The 20,138-nt window shown below is 37.6% G+C and overlaps 1 protein-coding gene across 4 annotated transcripts in view; it reads left to right on the top strand.

Moving 5' to 3' along the window:
• LOC117401385 (regulator of nonsense transcripts 1) overlaps positions 1–20,138 on the top strand; it is a 32,395-nt gene that overhangs the window by 8,254 nt on the left and 4,003 nt on the right. The window contains exons 5-23 of one of the 4 annotated variants that reach the window (XM_059015162.1): positions 172–352; positions 1,157–1,318; positions 2,048–2,126; positions 4,689–4,787; positions 6,065–6,173; positions 7,659–7,818; positions 8,631–8,749; positions 8,847–9,011; positions 9,589–9,703; positions 9,782–9,925; positions 10,664–10,877; positions 11,306–11,423; positions 12,637–12,793; positions 13,012–13,154; positions 13,593–13,767; positions 14,977–15,058; positions 17,661–17,822; positions 18,296–18,516; positions 19,021–19,143. In XM_059015162.1, coding sequence (XP_058871145.1) covers positions 172–352; positions 1,157–1,318; positions 2,048–2,126; positions 4,689–4,787; positions 6,065–6,173; positions 7,659–7,818; positions 8,631–8,749; positions 8,847–9,011; positions 9,589–9,703; positions 9,782–9,925; positions 10,664–10,877; positions 11,306–11,423; positions 12,637–12,793; positions 13,012–13,154; positions 13,593–13,767; positions 14,977–15,058; positions 17,661–17,822; positions 18,296–18,516; positions 19,021–19,140 — 2,725 coding nt within the window. In that variant the 3' untranslated portion in view covers positions 19,141–19,143. Of the gene's footprint in view, positions 1–171; positions 353–1,156; positions 1,319–2,041; positions 2,130–4,688; positions 4,788–6,064; positions 6,174–7,658; positions 7,819–8,630; positions 8,750–8,846; positions 9,012–9,588; positions 9,704–9,781; positions 9,926–10,663; positions 10,878–11,305; positions 11,424–12,636; positions 12,794–13,011; positions 13,155–13,592; positions 13,768–14,976; positions 15,059–17,660; positions 17,823–18,295; positions 18,517–19,020; positions 19,144–20,138 lie in introns of all 4 variants that reach the window. The other 3 variants (XM_059015161.1, XM_059015160.1, XM_059015159.1) reach the window with 3 other exon arrangements.

The raw sequence follows: 20,138 nt of genomic DNA, 5'->3' as shown, positions 1-20,138 counted from the left end.
AAGAGCTTTTTGAACTCGGGTGAAACTTCAGTGACAAACATTTCAACAAAGTATTTTTTATGTCTTAAATTTGAAGATATTGTAGAATGTCAAGTGGAAAAGCGATTGGTAAATGAGAAATCGTTCACGTGATATATGTTGTGTTGCTAATATGTTCCTTTTAAAATTCAGACAGCCCTGTGCCAGTCAAAGCAGCCTGAAGGATATCAACTGGGACAGTTCTCAGTGGCAGCCTCTGATCCAAGACCGCTGCTTCCTTTCCTGGCTGGTAAAGATTCCTTCTGAGCAGGAGCAGCTGAGAGCAAGGCAGATCACAGCTCAGCAGATCAACAAACTGGAGGAGCTCTGGAAGGTAAGAGAGGCAGCATGTGACTGAAACTTCCTTCAGAGATGGTAAACAAACAAGGTCACTACATAAGAGTATACAGTGACATAATGGGGCCTATATGCAAAACATTTAGTCTTAAAAGAGAAGAACACGTAATCATAGAATCAGCATTCAAACAATAAAAACAGCACTGAAGAAATGCTTTGTAAATATGAAGCAGACTTTCCCAGGTATCAAAATAAATTTGAACATGACTGTGGGACACAAACTTCAATATTGGTTTGAATCTGTAATTTTGTGGTTCGTATGAAGAATTTCACCTCTTCAAGTTTGATTAAGTTTATTGTTAAATATTGATAGTCGCGTAACTCTGGGTCACTTCTATATATTGGCTTTACATTTGACATCCAGCTTTCTTCTATTCTCTTATTCTACTTGCTGTGAATAGGCAATGGTTAGCTACTTTTTCATTGCACTACCTGTTTGGGTAAGTAACTGAATGCTATAACTTGGGGTCCATTCCCCTAAAATTTGTATGAACCTTTACAATCAAATTATTGCACAGTATACTTTTTATATTGAATGATTAAGGTACAGAAATGTTTTTTTTTTTTTTTAACATACCGGTTTGTGTAAAGAACTAGATTTGTTGCCTAACTTAAATGTCCAATAAAATGTACAGCTGACAGAGGGGTTAACATGGTTTTGAGTGATTTCTTTATAACAATTCTATATACTGTATTGGGAATATTTGTTTAGGAAACTCTACGGGAAATCCTTTTTAAATGAATTCATCTCTGCAGCACCAATAATGTTTGTGTTCCTCAGGAAAACCCTTCAGCCACTCTTGAGGATCTGGAGAAACCTGGAGTGGATGAGGAGCCACAGCACGTTCTACTCCGTTATGAAGATGCCTACCAGTACCAGAACATCTTCGGACCGCTTGTCAAGCTGGAGGCGGACTATGACAAGAAACTCAAGGAATCTCAGGTGCGATAGTAGAGCCATATCTAGTACTTTAAATGTTAGCCAAGAATTTAGCCTAAACGTTTAACTGTTATAATATGCAGGCCAAATCTAATTGTTAGTCTTAAGGGGCGTTCACACCGGATGCGGCACGCATGCTGCCTGCTTGCGCGCCGCGCTGCAGTACTGTTCACACCAAACGCGACAGGGTAAAGTCAGTGGGCGGTCCGTTGTTACCTCACGGCTGCAGGTACCGTGGCTTTTGGTTACCGAGCAACAAACCGTAAATGCCAGCGGGAAAATAAAACGCTTTTGACAGAACTGAAGACACTGTATTATGTACTGTACAGTTAACGTGTCGTCTCTAGTTTTGGCAAGTGATATTTTCAGAATCATACCATTCTGAATTAAAATAGTACTTCTGTTAAATATAGTACTCTACCAACAAAACCAATACAGTACATCTAAATAGAAGCCTACTTATTTTAAAAACACAGTCCTTTCAGATGCGTATTTTTGATATTGTCTGTTTTGCAAGGAAGGGTTACAAGGGTTGCAACGGGCCAAAATGAAATAATCAGATATGCAGCACACGTGTTTAACCGTCACTGAAGTCAAAGTTTTATAGGGTCGGATATGTGAGTGCTGACTGTATTGAGAATTGCCCATATAAACTGTTTATAAACTGTAATCTGAATGAATGTGTGTTTAAATTGTGACTCACTAAATGCTCTGCTTCTTTCGTAGACACAGGATAATATAACTGTGAGGTGGGACCTGGGTCTCAACAAAAAGCGAATTGCCAACTTCTCTTTGCCGAAGACTGACTCAGGTGGTAATATTGTTCGAGTTTATATTCATTTTTTAATTTCTTTGGAAAAAATAAGAATTTTGTAAATAGACTGTGTAAGCAGTAGCCTAAAAATGAAAAATCATTTAAAGTGATTCGTATTCCCTGTGTATATAGGGACGTGATATTTTCATGGTTATCTAAACTCATCATTTTGAATCTTTTAGTGACAATGCCATTGACCTCTCACCTAATATAGCTGCCATATTAAAGTCATGATGTTTTATGATTCACAGTACATTATTGTACTAATGTTTGGAACATGGCTGTATTCTATTATTTTGTTAGTCAATTTCCATTACTAGTGTTAGCCAATAGAAAAAATAACCCTTTCAGTGCCGCATTGTTTTAACCTCTATCCATATCAATGATACAGACCACATGCTTTGACATGGGGTCTGATTCACAAACTGGTTTTATTGGCGTTAAGTACCATTTCTGACTTCATATCAGTACTAAAATCCTCCTTTTGCAAATGATCTAACCCACAAAGGTCAGTCTCTGTGCTTGAATTCGTGCTATTAACATGTTTTCTTAATAGCGCTTTGTGAATGCATTTGGGACGCTTCCATTTTAATTATATAATTTGTGCAATCCACAAAGGTGCAAGACAATTTTTGCAGCTCTCAATGGAGCATTATTAAAACCAGGAGAGGTCAGCTTTTGAAAGGTGTGTTAAAACCAATTCTTATACACAGGAGTAGTAGGAAGATGTCTGCCATTCGTTGGTTACATAGAAGGTCACAGAGTAAGAATTATGCAGGTGGAAATCCCATCCACCCCATATCAGTCCCCTAATAAATGTAGTGTTTCCCAGATTACATGTTAAAAGGTTTCAGAATTATGCAAAGAGCGAAGACCCAAACGGGAATCTCTACCAGATAATGATATGCGATATTTGTTTAGGCTAATATTTTATCAGCAAGTTTTAAGTAGTGGTTATAGTGCTGCCTTTTCTGTAATATAAGTGTGTGTTATTTCCTATTACAGTTATTATAATTAAGTGATATACCAAAATACTACACCAGTCCTTTTTTTATTAGTATGTTTACTCGCAGTTCTTTTTGTTTGACCGACCGTGTTTATTTCCTGTCATATTTGATTTCCAAATTATGTCTCTTCTTGATTAGCTGTGTTTTGTTCCTTTTACATTTATAGTTATTAATAATCCCTTAAACCATTCAGCATAGCAGCACATATGAAAGCCGGACCAAGACAAAACTGCATGGAAAGGGCACGCAAACAATTTAAAACGTATTGAAAGCTGCACCACGCGATTAGTCTAGTTTATATATTAAACATAATTATCAATATGTGAGGTTTTTTAGTGCCTCGTCCGGGCAGTTTTGTCTTGATCCGGAAGCATTTTAAGTTATAGAAGAAATATGAAAAATCATCCAACGATAATTCTTTTCATATGTAAACTGTAGATGAAGTGATTGTGTGGTATAGTTTTCAAGGTGGTTCGCATTTGTCTGGCATTCATCTACTCCCTGTTTTCATCTACAGATTGTATGATGAAAGTATTAATTGTAGTGTGAAATTTTAATCACTTTAACTAAATCAGAGATTGTTTAAATGCTGGTATCTCAAATGTACATTCTCTGCCTTAACATGTAAGGAAAAAATATAGAATTAACATTTTTAATCACACTAAACAAATGATTAGTCACAAAATCCTACACAGCGTTTAGTTCTACATGTCATAGGAGGTCCCCGGTTCAAATCCCACCTCAGCCACTGACTCATTGTGTGACGTCACAAGTCACTTAACCTCCTTGTGCTCCGTCTTTCGGGTGAGACGTAATTGTAAGTGACTCTGCAGCTGATGCATAGTTCACACACCCTAGTCTCTGTAAGTCATCTTGGATAAAGATGTCTGCTAAATAAATAAACAAATAATAGAAATCAAAAGAAAAAAAGTTAAAGTAACTCGTAACAAACTTCTATTAGAACGAATGTTAAAATGTACTCCCTTATTGAGCCATTTTTCTTTAACGCAAGGGCTTTTCAAAGCTATGTTATCCCGGTGTGTCTACAGGTAGCTGTACCAGAGGTATTACACGTAGGTAATTTATTTGAAGGACATAATAAAGTAGGAGTCGTGCTATCATGGTAAAAAGGGTGGTATTAACGCAAATTCATGAGAACTGGTCAAACACCACAGTAAAAACATCTTTTGGATGTTTGTGAATTACAGCGGAAGCAAGGAGTAAAGTTTGGAGCAGTGATAATAACACACATCCAATCTTCACTCCAGTTTTACCACTGGTACATGAATCAAGCCCATAGTGTCTTTAGGTGGTACACAGCTGTATTCTATGATTGTCAAAGTCAATTAACCACTTCCACGTTGCTTTAACTTGATGTTTACAAGCTATTCACTCTGATATGGTATCCCACTTAGATTATGCCCCCTGTGAGGATTTGTTATTGTTCAGAAAACACCCGTTTCAGTTTTGTAGTGCTGTGTAAAGTGAAACTTGCCTCAAGTACTCAAGGAGTACAGTAAACCATTTTAATCAGTTTCCCTTTGCTTCTCAGACATGCGTTTAATGCAAGGAGATGAGATTTGTCTGAGGTACAAAGGAGACCTGGCTCCCTTGTGGAAAGGAATTGGACATGTCATCAAAGTTCCAGACAGTATCCTTTCATTCGCTTGAATCATTTAACTTTTTATACCTAACATACGTAAGTATTTAAACATAACTTTGAATATGATGTCAAACACTTCAGCTGTGCTTTCTAAAACAAATTGCTATATTTAATTTCTGTCTTAAACTACTGTACTGCATGAATTCATGTATTAAGAATATATATATATATATATATATATATATATATATATATATATATATATATATATATATATATATACAGTAAAAAGTATGGAAATATATAATTTCTAGAAGTTTCTCAAACAAAGCATTCTAGGAAAAAGAACAGCAGCAAGCCTTGCAAAAGCAAATCCAGTGATTTGTATGTTTCTAAATCTAATTTTTTATTTTTTTAAATGAGTTCTCATTATGGTTTCTTTATATGTCTAATTTGATTGAGCTACTTTAATTTGATCTGATTCTTGTTATCTGAACAATCGAAACAGTGTTTTAAAATGAGGCTCAGTGCCCAGTGGAGCTCTCAATATGGTTTCTATTGAGACTGTTCATTTAGTTAAGTTCTCGTCATCTAAAATAAAAACATTTAAGAAGGTGTTTTTTTTATTTGATTTTATTTATTGCATTTATATAGCGCGTTTTATACAAAAGTATTGCAAAGCACTGTACAGTACATAGCAGAAAAAAAACAAGAAACCACGATGCATTTGTATAGCAGTCTCCATCTTTATTCCACAGGCTGATCGGGGTGTGCAAAACCTTTTTTCTGAGTGGTAGTTCACCCCTTCTATGATTTATGAGAATATTATAAATGTTTAAGCATTTCTTTCTTTCTTTCTTTTTTCGCTTAAACAGTGATTAGACAATGTGGATTGACATTTGATTGTGTAGTTTGAATACTGTATATACAGTAGTCTTTTATAATATGAATAAAACAATACATTTTTAATTGTTAGTTTTTTACTCTAAAACTGTATTTTCTAAATAACAAGGCATGAGCCATACAAACCTTATTTCAAACCTCGTTTGAAGTTTAATTTTTGAGGTCACTGTTCTCCTAAATTGCTTGCCACAACCTTCTTGCAAATGAGGCCACGTACGTTCTCAATGGATTAACTTCCTGCATAAATAATAAATACATAAGTAATGAATCGATGACATGTATCTTATAAATATTTATATATATAAAAAATAAGGCAAATTTACTAAACATAATTGGGTACTTTTCTATTCTTTACTCTGCAAGTTTGTATTGTATGACTGATATAAATTGTTTAACTGAAGTTGGTCCTTAACAACACTAAGATTATGGAGATGAAATTGCTATTGAGTTGAGAAGCAGCGTTGGTGCCCCCGTCGAAGTTCCTCACAATTTCCAGGTCGACTTTGTTTGGAAATCGACTTCCTTTGACAGGTAAGATGCTTCATGATTACACGTGAAGTAGAATACAAGGAAAACCCATTTCAGGGGTCTTCAGTCTTCTGAAGTATAGAAACTAACAATACTAGTGAAAAATGAACCAATTATTAGTCAAGCGTTTAAGAACCTCTCACGTTTTTCTTACTTGCTCATTTTGATATGTTGTACCCCTACGCTTCTGCTCATCCAGTTGGGTATCAATCCGGGTTTGTCCAACAGCGGGTTTGTAACAGCGGCTTGCAAGTGACTGTGGGAACGCTCATGTTTTTGTGCTGACTCTGATAGACATCCTAGATTGCTGTAGCCAGTGCTGTTCCATATCGCCTTTTCTGTACTGAACAAAATACTGCTCCACCAGTATCCTTTTTTAATTGACATCTTCTGGTAACCCACGGATACCTTTCATAATTAGAATTTTGGAAGTGGCGTGTATATACCTTCCCTTCCTGTGTCAGTTTGGGTATTTGTGGTGTATACCCTCAATACTTGTTGAAAATTGATTCGTAACCAAATCGACTATGATGTCTCCTTTTTTTTTTTTAATTTGTAAAAAGCAATTCGAAATATTACTTTGAAGTTCTCAATATAATTCTCAGTAACAGTCTCTATAATGAGCAATATCGTGTGAAATTCAGCTGTTTTTATAACCTTACCCTAGCATTTTTATGTCCTGCCACTTCTCACTAATGATTGGACAGCTGCAAAACCAGGGCAGATCTTTGACTTTCCCATTGGTTAAACTCCCAATTATGTCCCGCCTTTGCTCACTTATGATTGGATACCTGCATAACATAGGAGACTGTGGTCCAGTGGTAAAAGAAAAGGGCTTGTAACTAGGAGGTCCCCGGTTCAAATCCCAGCTCACTCACTGTCTGACCCACTGTCTTAACCTCCTTCTGCTCTGTCTTTCGGGTGAGACGTAAGTGACTCTGCAGTTGATGCATAGTTCACACACCATAGTCTCTGTAAGTCACCTTGGATAGAGGCATCTGCTAAATAAACAATAACAAGTGGCAGATCTTTCACTCTCCCATTGGTTAAACCTACTAAGACCTTCAACTGTTTGTGCCCTGCCTCCACTCACTTATGATTGGACTGCCGCGGAGAAAATGCAGATCTTCTATTGGTTGATTTTATTTTATATACAAAAATAAAATTCTGCATGATTTAAAATTGTAAAAAAAATAAATCTGTGATCAGCTCTTTAGTTGGTTAATCGGAGCGGCCCTAGTATATACATTACATTGCTACAGGAACAGATGTAAGCAAACCTTTCATGCAGTGTTTGTTTGAATATTGCAATATTTGACCCTGCCTTATTGATTTAATGTGCTGTATATTGATTATTGCTTAAATTATTCACCTACTGTACAAGAGCCTTTCAGTAATTCCCTGTTTTAAATATTTCAAATAAGGCTTTTACCTTGTCAACGGGCATTTATTAACCTATTTCGTTGTTTTGAATCTGCTTCCATGCAGGATGCAAAGTGCTCTGAAAACCTTTGCAGTGGATGAGACCTCTGTTTCTGGATACATTTACCATAAACTGCTGGGGCACGAAGTGGAAGATGTCATCATAAAGTGTCAGCTGCCGAAGCGCTTCACTGCCCATGGGCTCCCTGACCTTAACCATTCTCAGGTTGCGTTTTGAGCTTTTAGTCAAATTCCAGAAAAGTTTAGAGCACGCTTTCTGTATTGAATTAGTTAGAATAGAATGCTTTTTTTATACCTGCAGGGGATGAAATGGGGATACAGTACAGTGGAGGCGTTCATACAGTACGTCTGTATGTAACACTTTACATTTTTCCATGGGAAATCGCTTACTCAGTTGTTATGAAACTTAGTATTACCATTATTTAGCATACGTTATTGAGAAGATTAGACTTGAGATATATGGGGTGTCTGTCCGTACATTTATCCATCTTTAAGTCACACTCACATTTTTACATGTATCTTGAGAACAAGTTCTTCTACCTGCTGTGAATCATTTTAATATATATTACCATGATACGCCTCAGCATGTCACTTACATGTTATGCTTATTAAACTGTGATTAAACTTGGTTTTAATTATCTAGAATCAATTATTGGAAGTATGAGATTGTTGTGATATATGGAGGTGCCTCTGTCTGTACAACCATCTGTATGTCACACTTATATTTGACGTTTTACACAATTTTACCATACTTCACCGTAATATGTAATATTAAAACCTTATTTGCTTACCTAATTCAATCTAGGTCTTAAATACTACTCAATTTTCATGAAACTGTTCAACCATTTCTTAATCTATAAGAGTGTACATGCTGTTGAGGTTACATAGTGGGCATCAACTGTTTTCATACTGTTGGCTTTAATTTTGCATTTACAGCCATGGTGGGGGTTGTATGTTACTGACATACTAGTTTAAGGTGCATTAATGGAGGCATTTTCTCCCCTGTGTTCTGTCCAGGTTTATGCAGTGAAGACTGTACTTCAGCGTCCTCTCAGCCTTATTCAGGGCCCCCCAGGGACAGGAAAAACTGTTACATCTGCTACCATTGTGTACCATCTGGCCAGGCAGGGCAATGGGTAAGAGTTGTCTTGACTACTGTTCTGTTTTGTACATGCCATGGAGGTAAAGAGTGGAATACATAAATTACTAATTTCTCTTTTAAACATTTTTCAGACCAGTGCTCGTCTGTGCTCCAAGTAACATTGCTGTGGATCAGCTGACTGAGAAAATTCACCAGACTGGACTTAAAGTTGTAAGGCTTTGTGCTAAGAGCAGGGAAGCCATTGATTCTCCTGTATCTTTCTTGGCATTGCACAACCAAATCCGTAACATGGATAGGTAAGAATACACACATTCCTAGCTTTAAAAAAAAATGGACAATACAACTTAATACTACAGAATTGTCCGGTGCTAAAATATTATAAAAATTCATAGTAAAATGTTGTAATGCAACATGGGTTTTTTCATGTTCAAATATGTTTTCAAAGTTTTAAATTAATATTCTGTTATTTCGAATTAGCTGGAAAGCAAAAAGTATAATTTTGTACCATATTACAGTACAGCGATCACTCAGGTGTAACATATGCAGAGTACAACACTCTTCTGTATAGTAAAATGGTTTGCATAATCTATATCTGATAGTCATTTATAAATTCTGTTAAATGAACCGGTCATTTTTTGCCACAGAATACATTTCAAGCAGTGTTTGTTTGATCATTCAGATATTTGGCCGAGTCCTGTTAAAATAGATCCTCTACTAAGTGACACTGTTAGGATTAGACACTGCAATTATTTGGCTGCTTCTACACATGTTCAGAGGTTTTGTTCTTTTATATGCTAGTTTTTGCAGGTAATAAAACAACAGCAGACATTGTTTTATAAGGTCATTTTTTAAATTGTGAATCTTGTATTTCAGTATGCCTGAACTTCAGAAGTTGCAACAGCTGAAAGATGAAACTGGGGAATTGTCCTCTGCAGATGAGAAGCGCTATCGAGCATTGAAGCGCACGGCTGAAAGGGAGCTACTGATGGTGAGGCTTTCTCTCATTTCTTCTTGTTCCTTGGTTTGACTCCAGCAGGTATTTCACAGTTGTGTGTTTCTCTTTTAGAATGCTGATGTGATCTGCTGCACCTGTGTTGGAGCCGGGGACCCACGTTTAGCTAAAATGCAATTCCGCTCAATTCTGATTGATGAGAGTACCCAAGCTACTGAACCTGAATGCATGGTGCCTGTGGTGCTGGGAGCAAAACAGGTAATGCAGGAATAAGTAGACATAGAAGCAACATCAAACACAAAGACAACATCCAGTATACATCACAAAGATTCTCCTAACCAATATTAAAATATGTAGAAATGATTATATATACCTTTTTAATTGTTTTGAGCTCTTTAAACAGTTGCAGAGTTCAACTTGGCTATAACATTTTATAAGTAACTTGAACTCTGCAACTGTTTAAGAGCTCAAAACAATTAAAAAGGTCTAATTAAGCAAATTATCAGTTCAATTAATGGTCTAGTTAAGTAATTGAGAGCTCATTTGGAATGAAAACCAGCAGGCACAGGGGGTCCCCCAGGACCAGGGTTATGAACCCCTAATTTAGAAGACAGATCTCAAACCCAAGTGGACTAGAGCGGCCATTTTGAAAAGAGCATTGAAACAGTCTTTTAAAAGTGTAAAGAGTTGTCAGGGTATTAACAATAAAAAGAACAACTTCAGTACGTTATTTAAAGAGTTGTAGCAACACGTGGGGATGTATAACGGTAGATTTTTTGGAACCCCGCTACTTTTAAGATGCTAACTGATTTTTAGTTTTTATTAAACAGGACATTTCCGGTTAAATGTTTTGTAATATTTGTGCTTACCGTTTAAAAGTCTAAACTATTACAGCGTTTGTATACACTTGCAGTTCTGTACATGTAAACATCTGTGTTCATTTCAAGAAAATTACAAATAAGCATATTGTCTTTCTTTTTTATTTATTTGATATAGTTGATCCTTGTTGGTGATCATTGCCAGCTAGGTCCTGTTGTCATGTGTAAGAAAGCAGCCAAAGCAGGCCTGTCCCAGTCTCTGTTTGAACGGCTGGTGGTGCTGGGGATCCGTCCCATTCGTTTGCAAGTACAGTACCGTATGCACCCAGCACTCAGTGCCTTTCCATCCAACATCTTCTATGAGGGCTCCCTTCAGAACGGAGTCACTGCAGGTAAGCTCGGCAACAAAATCTAACAAGTTTGATGTTTTATTACGGCTACCAAAAATGTGGTGGATCTAAGAATGTGAAGACAATTTTATTTGAAAATCTAATGTGCTTATTGGGCGTCTTCTGAGATTTTACAACACGCCGCAAAAGTATGAAAATGTTGTGACCAAGATATCTCCGGAATTCATTAGACCTGGAATGCTTATCCGAAGAGCATTGGATATACAAATGGGCTGCTGGTGTAACCAGGCTGTTTGCCTCTTGGCATGGGTATTTACTGTACCCAGGTCTGTCTTCTACCCAGTTGAGAGCTTTGGTATAGCAAGAGACACTGAGATTTTGGGTTGAATGGGTCACTAATTGTCTAAACCGCCAAACAGATTTTCAATACAATAAACATACTTATTTTTTATTTTTATTTTTCTCTCTAGCTGACCGCATTAAGAAGGGGTTTGACTTCCAATGGCCACAGCCAGACAAGCCCATGTTCTTCTATGTAACTCAAGGGCAGGAAGAAATTGCAAGCTCAGGAACTTCCTATTTGAACAGGTATGTTTGAAATTAGGAGTTAATTTCATTTTAAAAACATTTTAATTAACATGTTGGAATGTTTGTAACCATCAGAAAAGCCATCGTGAGAAGTCCTCCATCACTTTTTATAAAATGCCACACGTATAAATGTAAAAAACGTGCCCATATTTTGAATACAAGGAGGCTGTGTGGTCCAGTGGTTAAAGAAAAGGGCTTGTAACCAGGAGGTCGCCGGTTCTAATCCCGGCTCAGCCACTGACTCATTGTGTGACCCTGAGCAAGTCACTTAACCCTTTGCGGTCCATTGTCGGACTGGGTCCGACATTGCAATTATTCCTCACAGGTCCTTTGTCGGACTGGGTCCGACATCATTATAGCAACGCAATAAACGGGTGTTTAGTCGTTTTTTCTCCGGAAAAAGCCGAGAAAACCATTCAATTGCCGAGTGGTAGCGACAGGAGCCGAGACAAGTCGGAAAAAAAAAAAAAAAAAAAAAAAAGGCGTATTTCATGAATAGTCATACATGGTATCAGGTATCAGATAATGGGCGTCCATAATAAACAAGCTGGCTAAGTGCGTCGGCGCACTGAGACTATCATGGATATTTGCAGAGCTTTTTTCAGATGTTATAGTAATAAAATAATGACTTTGATCGCATTATTGAGGAGTTTGGTGATAAAACGAGTGATCTGGAGATGATCGATCGGTATGTACGACTATTATTATTATTATTATTTATTTCTTACACAGCTGAACGCTATAGCAAACAAAAGGCTGGGGAGGGGCTGGAGATGCCTAGTGTGTGCTTTGTTGATATGCAGGGCCATTTAAACCCGTTTGACTGTGAAAAAAAATACTTTTAAACAGCGCGTATAAAATTAACTGCGCGTGTGAAAATTAATTATTCCTGGCGTGCCTGACGCGCGATTAATAAATGGACCGCAAAGGGTTAACCTCCTTGTGCTCCGTCTTTTGGGTGAGGCGTTGTAAGTGACTCTGTAACTGATGCATAGTTCAAACACCCTGGTCTCTAAGTCGCCTCGGATAAAGTCATCTGCTAAATATACAAATAATAATAACAACAATGAAGTTCAGTTTTGTCAATAAGGAATTAATTTAGGCCATGTTGATAAAGTGCACATGTAGATTGCAGGTTTGAATTACGAATTGCTGACTTAAGCTTATCCTGTAATTTGTGAATCATGTTAATGTGTAACCTTCTTCCTCACAGAACTGAAGCTGCTAATGTGGAAAAGATCACCACAAAGCTTCTGAAAGCAGGAGCCAAACCAGACCAGATTGGAATTATTACACCCTATGAGGGTCAGCGCTCTTACTTGGTGCAGTACATGCAGTTCAGTGGCTCTCTGCACACTAAACTTTATCAGGTATTACAATACATCTCAGAACTCGTGGCATTAATGTTATTGATGTATTCTTAGTTAGTTTAATATGTATGCTATTGTTCCCACTAGGGATAGGGGCAATAGGGCCACACTTTCAATTTGTGAATGAAGCAATAAATACAATTCCAGATCCCAGCACCACTTGCTTTGGATCGGTACTGCTCTTGTTTTCATTAATAGCAGTTGCTGTTTTTTCCCAGGAGGTTGAGATTGCCAGTGTGGATGCTTTCCAAGGACGTGAAAAAGACTTCATCATTCTGTCTTGTGTCAGAGCTAATGAACATCAGGGTATAGGATTCTTAAATGATCCCAGGCGTCTCAATGTGGCTCTTACTAGGGCAAGGTATGAGACCATTTTTATTAGATTTTCTCTAGGCGTAAATTCAGATTTTCAGTAGGGAAGTTCGTTTTCGTTTTTAATTTGTGACATCTAAAACAAATGTGTAGAATACTACAAACTTCTCCATATTGTGAATCATGAAAGCCAAACATCTCTTTTTTACATAAATTACTGAAATGTGTATTTGTGTAGAAGACTATATGTGTACAGCATTTAATTGTTGATGGAAAGAGAGTAGAAATGTTTAATATTAAATAAATTGGAATACACTGTACAGTCACTATTATATAAACACTAAGGCTGCATATATGTCATTCATATTTTTGACAACTGTTGAACTAAATGGTACACTTCTAAACCTGTAACACTTGGCAAACTGAATGATTGTTCTCATGATAGCGAGAGAAATTCAGATGTCTTTTTGTTTCTGTTTTTGTGTAGGTATGGTGTGATTATTGTTGGCAACCCTAAGGCTTTGTCCAAGCAGCCTCTCTGGAACCACCTTCTGAACTATTACAAGGAGCAGAAGGTCCTGGTTGAGGGGCCGCTGAACAATCTGCGAGAGAGCCTCATGCAGTTCAGCAAGCCTCGCAAGCTGGTCAATACTATAAATCCAGTGAGTAGCTGTTACTGAAGGAAGCTTTACCTGGATGAAAACGTTATTCATGTTTCATACAACAGCAACCTAAACCGTGTTAATATACACTGAAGCATGCAGTTATACTGCTGAAAGTGTAAAGCCATGCATTTATACTACAGCCCCGGATGAAACCTGCATTACAGTTCAGTTAGCTTTATGTGCCTGGTCATTTCAGACATCTCCCTTTCATTGCTAAGGTTCATCTTTGGCCTTTGTTTACTTGAAGACAAATAACATTTTTAACATTCAAAGCAAATGCTGAAAGGTATGAGTTTATTTTGTTTTGCTTACCTTTGTTTGGTGCATGTTTCACCTTTTCTCGGTCTCTTAGTTGCCGTTTTGAACATTATAATCATTATATTCATTGCAATAAATTTACGACACAAGCTCACAAAACTAAGGAAATTGGGGTTAAGTTTGTACAATACAGCAATCTTAAGAGAGACTTGTTCATCCTAGGCAGCATAGTCAAGGAAAGTGTGGAGTCTTCCCCGGTACCCACATGTGTAATAGTTGGCTTTAAATCAGGGATCTATGTATGTACGCACCACTTGTAAAACACTAATTTCACATTCTTCTATGTCTTTAAACACATTGACAAAGTAAATATTTCTTTTTTCAGATACAGCTGTGATGACTGTAATTCACTTTGCAATATAAGCAGTGTTTTCCTCGACTCCGTCAGGGAAGCAGAGTGCTCCACATACTGTTTTCTAAGATCACCGTGCCAAGCGTTTGGCTAATCACTCACTATAGAGAAAGAACATACCTTCAGCTAGGCTACATCCAGGCATACCTGGTATAGAAATCAGCAAGTGGAGCACTCTGACATGCAGGGAAAGCACTGATAAGTAATACTTTAACAATGCACTTCAATCTTTGTTGTCCGAGGCTTTGCATGCAATTCGGTTCGGTATTTTTTTTTCAAACTCAGCTGTTTTTGAGGTCCAGGAAACACTTCTAGTTTAAAAGGTCATGTAGATTTATGTCAGCAAAAAACTAAAGCTGGGCCTCGCATCTGCCGCCAGAGTTCTCGTTGAGTATGCTGATTTATTGAAGCCTGTTACTAGAATACATGTGACTCCGTGGATATGGCTCTTGCACATCAATGTCAGTGTGTGTGTGTGTAGTCAGTGGAAGCTGAGTCGTTAGCTTGTTTTATTCACAGTCTTTAATTTGTTGCAGGGAGCACGGTTTATGAGTACAGCTATGTATGATGCCAGGGAAGCGCTCATCCCAGGATCAGTGTACGACCGGAGCAACCAGGGTAAGGGTCCTGTATAATTATACTGTATGTGTGAATTGGCAATGTTGATGAAAGTGTTAGTTGAAACCTTTGCCTACACGATTATGACTGTTTCTTGTACTGTTAAGATTGCTAAATATACATATTTTAAAATGCTTTCAATGAGAACATTGTTGCAAAGAAAATAAGTGTTCATTTTTTAAAGTCAATCTCATTTAGGATATAGTTGCCACCTGTGTCCGTTCAGATTGTGTGACAATGTGACCTGCCAGCCCTGCCTACTCTCCTTTTTATAAATGTAGAGTAGGCAAGGCTAGCAGAACGGAAAAGTCACATGATGCCATGAAGAAGGCTGTTGAGTCCCGGCACATAGGATACTTCTAACAAGCTAAAAGCCTGGTAAAGGCAGCTTTCTAGTTTCACATTCTCAACACCATCAAAGAGCAATGGAAATGCAAGAAGCAGTTCAAATGACATTTAAAGCTACTTAAAGGGAACTTGTAGTGGCACTTAATATACAATCATTTCAATAGAAAACGTGTGGCTGAATACATTTGACACACTTTAAAACTTCTGCTCGGCCAGTTTCCGATATAAAAGCATTAAAACAACGTTAAGCTTCTATGCATTGGGTCTCTCATGTGGCACACAGGACATGCGGTCCGGTCATTGATTTCCCTATTTCCGAACACTACTAGTCTATAGCTGGAACTGTAAGACGATGTTTATCCGATGTATTATGAAACCACTCGTTTCAGTACAACAGATACTAACGAGCAATAATATCACTCCAGCCAGAATAAAGTTGCAGCAGAGAGTATTATAATTAGGGCTTCTGATTTTCAGTTTTAACCGATAAAACACAATAAAACACCCCCGATACCAAACAAATTAAATCAGTGGATAGCAAATAAACACTGGAAAACACTGGAAAAACTGTGGAAATGGTTAATCTATTCACGTTGACTTTACCCTTTTCACATTTAAAACAGTAAAACCTACTACAAAAATAATAATAAATACATTTCCCTGTGCTGCTGGGCAATGTCCCGCCTTCCTGACTATAATGTTGTTGAAGCTGACACCCTGGGATCCTTCAAGAAGCTGCTTGATGAGATTCTGGGATCAATAAGCTACTAACAACCAAACGAGCAAGATGGGCTGAATGGCCTCCTCTCGTTTGTAAACTTTCTTATGACTTGTATCTATCATTGATTAGTTCTGAATACTTAAACCCACCCCAACTACTGAGTGACGGCACATTCCTACATTTCTATTGGAGACTGTGCTTGTGAGATTTAAAACAAGATTACAATCAGGATGGAGGCTTGTTAGCGGGATTTAAAGCTGTATTACAGTTAAGACACGAAGGATTTAAAACAGAATTGTGCCGAAATGTACAAAAATGCGTACACACAGAAACCCCAGAAGAATGTGCCCGTGATCATAGGGATTTCGTTGTGGAAGACAGCAAAGGAAAGAAGGTACAATTTAAGTGTGCAAGTACTGTCGAGTTACTATACATACACACAAAAAAGCATTTTGGAAAGTAACCGAAAACACCAATTTCATACAGTATATCAAAAACGAAAGCCCCGAAAAAAAATGATTTACGTAAAACTCGAAAATAGCTAAAAATAAGCACCAAAAAATACAATTAATAAAACCCGAAAAACAGCAGCCCTAATTATAATTTCTAGAGTGAGAACAGAGAAAACAGCATGGCGCCAATACACACGTACGAGAAAACACCATGGAGCCACTGCACACGTACGAGAAAACACCATGGAGCCACTGCACACGTACGAGAAAACACCATGGAGCCAGTATTTGTGTTTTGTGGACTTTTGGAAAGATGCACCTCAATTGTTTTTACATACACATCCAAGAAATACACAAATCATTGTCAAAATGTAATACACGTCCGCTTTTTTTTGTCCTGTATGGCATACAGACAAAAAACGAATATGGTGACCTTTCAATTTTATAGCTTTAAAACATTTCTATAGATCTGTTCTTTGAAACAAAACCAAAAATATAGCAAGGTTTCATGCAAAATATGAAGATATAATTAATTATATGCAGTAGAACGCACTTGTAAGGGTTGGTCTGCACAGGAATTCAAAAATGTTCTTATATCTATGTGTCTCAGTTGCTCTGTGTTTTAGAACAGTTAGTCCATTCAGTCAATTTTTTTACCACTTTTACACTTGCATGCAGCACATTTTGTGTTGACATTGTAGCAGGATTTGTGAGAACTGCCTGCTGTAGAGTGCTGTTTTTTTCCCCAATGTCTTCTTTTAAATTTTTTTTTGTAAATATGGTATATGATCACTTGTTGTGATCACTTCAACTTCCTCTGCTGGCACATGCGTGATCGAGGATGTTATTCTAAACGGAATGAGGTTTAAAAAACATTTGCAAGCAAACTTTCCTTTAACTCTGGGCGCTGACATCTACTCCGTACTGTCAGAACTGCCGTTAATGATACAGAATGTATGCAAATTAACAAAACGATAATTTCTTTAGCCCTACCTTAAACTTTCTCAGGGGATGTGTTAACCATGATTTGGCACACTTCCTTGACTATAGTAAAATGTGTCAATCTGAATTCTTGTTGCAGGGCGCCCTTCAAATATGTACTTTCAGACCCACGATCAGATTGGAATGATTGGTGCTGGTCCCAGCCATGTTGCTGCAATGAACATTCCCATCCCCTTCAATCTCATGATGCCACCCATACCTCCCCCAGGATACTTCGGCCAGGCTAATGGCCCGGCAGCAGGTGAGATTGACTGTGATACCAGGAAACAGGGCGCCACACGGAAATGTATGTTAGTTGAAAAGAAAAAATATAGTATGTGAATGTGTGGATGAAGTCCAGAGATGTTCATAAAAAGGTTTAAAAAGATGATGAGCGGTATATTTTTAAAATGTGTCGACTTTTATGGTGACATACAGGCGCTTCCTGTATTAGGAAGTACAAAGCGAAGTAATGTGTGTCTATATGTATCTCTCTATATATCTAGATCTCTCTCTCGGGGGGGATATAAATAAAAAAAATGGATGTAAAATAGTTCAACACAGTTTTGGACAGCTTGGAATGGTTGGTGTGTATGAGCTATAAAATATTTAATTTGCTATTCTAATATCCTTCTAATTGTACATTCAGTCTGCTCAGTTGTAGTATTTTTTGGTTTTCAGTGTTGGACTATAATTGTGCTGCACTCAGTAAATGTGTGTGTTTGTTTTTATCAGGCAGGGGAGCACTGAAGGGGAAGGCTGGCCGGGGAGGACGCCAGAGAAATCGTGGCATTGGCAATCAGGGAAATAGCCAGTGCAACCTGCCTAACAGCCAGGCCAGTCAGGACGCTGTGTCCCAGCCGTTTTCACAGGGTCCGCTGACTCAGGGCTACATCTCTATGAGCCAGCCATCTCAAATGAGCCAGCCAGGCCTTTCTCAGCCAGAATTGTCGCAGGTAAACAGGAAAGATTGTCCAATTCGTCTTTAAAGAGAAGTGCAGTGTGTGTCTTTTTAGTATTTGATATCATTATACTGAAGCCTTGAATACATTAATACTTGCATCTCTAGTATGGAACTAGTACTGCACTCTAACTGCACAGAATCGGCAGTTTTAAAGGGTTAAAAAGAAATATCAAATGCCAGGAAGTGTTTGATTTAGTAATTACATCTAGGGAAATTATTGTGGAAATGTATCAATAGGAATACCAGATATGCTAATAGAATCTTTAAAAAAAAAAAAAAACTACTTTCTCCATCAGATTGCATAAATAGAATTCTACATTATTCTAACACACCCAGTGTAAAGATCCACAAACACATAGCACAGTGGTATTTTATTTTGAAGTTATATGGTAGGTGAGATGCGTTCAAGCAGGAAATGATGCTTAGTATCTCTCTAGGGTGAAATGTGTTGCTTCTTCCTTTTTATTTCCATTGCTGTTGTTTTTTTTTTTAACAGGACAGTTATTTGGGTGATGAATTCAAGTCCCAGATTGATGTGGCGTTGTCACAGGATTCTACTTACCAGGGTGAACGTGCTTACCAACATGGCGGGGTGACTGGACTGTCACAGTACTAGAGTGTAAGCCTCTTTGTTTATGAAGTGCTGGCAAAACATTTCAATAACAACTTCATGGATCCAATATATTTTCATTGGAGAAACCTTGAAATTCATTTCTTCCTGTTTTTTTTTTTTTTTAAAGCTACTCAGAATCTTTTCTTTATAAAGGCTACACATTCATAACTGGCTGCTATGACACTGGAAGTTGTGAAAATCAGCTTCTATCTATATTGCTACAAGGAAATTAAAGATGACTATCACATCACTATTCGGGTCTACTATAAATATATATATATATACAGTGCCTTGCAAAAGTATTCAGACCCCTGACCAATTCTCTCATATTACTGAATTACAAATGGTACATTGAAATTTCATTCTGTTTGATATTTTATTTTAAAACACTGAAACTCAAAATCAATTATTGTAAGGTGACATTGGTTTTATGTTGGGAAATATTTTTAAGAAAAATAAAAAACTGAAATATCTTGCTTGCATAAGTATCCAACCACCACACATTAATATTTGGTAGAGCCACCTTTCGCTGCAATAACAGCTTTAAGTCTTTTGGGGTAAGTATGTACCAGCTTTGCACACAGTGTTGGAGTGATTTTGGCCCATTCTTCTTGGCAGATTTGCTCCAGGTTGTTCAGGTTGGTTGGACGACGCTTGTGGCCCGCAATTTTCAAATAGTGCCACAGATTCTCAATGGGATTGAGATCAGGACTTTGACTGGGCCACTGTAGGACATTCACATTTGTGTTCTTGAGCCACTCCAATGTTGCTTTGGCCTTGTGCTTGGGATCATTGTCCTGCTGAAAGGTGAATTTCCTCCAAAGCTTCAGTTTTTTAGCAGACTGAAGCAGGTTGTCTTGCAGTATTTCCCTGTATTTTGCTCCATCCATTCTTCCTTCAATTTTAACAAGATTCCCAGTCCCTGCTGATGAGAAGCATCCCCACAGCATGATGCTGCCACTACCATACTTCACTGTAGGGATGGTGTGTCTTGAGGCATG

The sequence above is a fragment of the Acipenser ruthenus genome, chromosome 49 (assembly GCF_902713425.1).
Source record: "Acipenser ruthenus chromosome 49, fAciRut3.2 maternal haplotype, whole genome shotgun sequence".
Classification (NCBI taxonomy): Eukaryota; Metazoa; Chordata; class Actinopteri; order Acipenseriformes; family Acipenseridae; genus Acipenser; species Acipenser ruthenus.
This window is presented reverse-complemented; position numbering and strand designations above follow the sequence as displayed.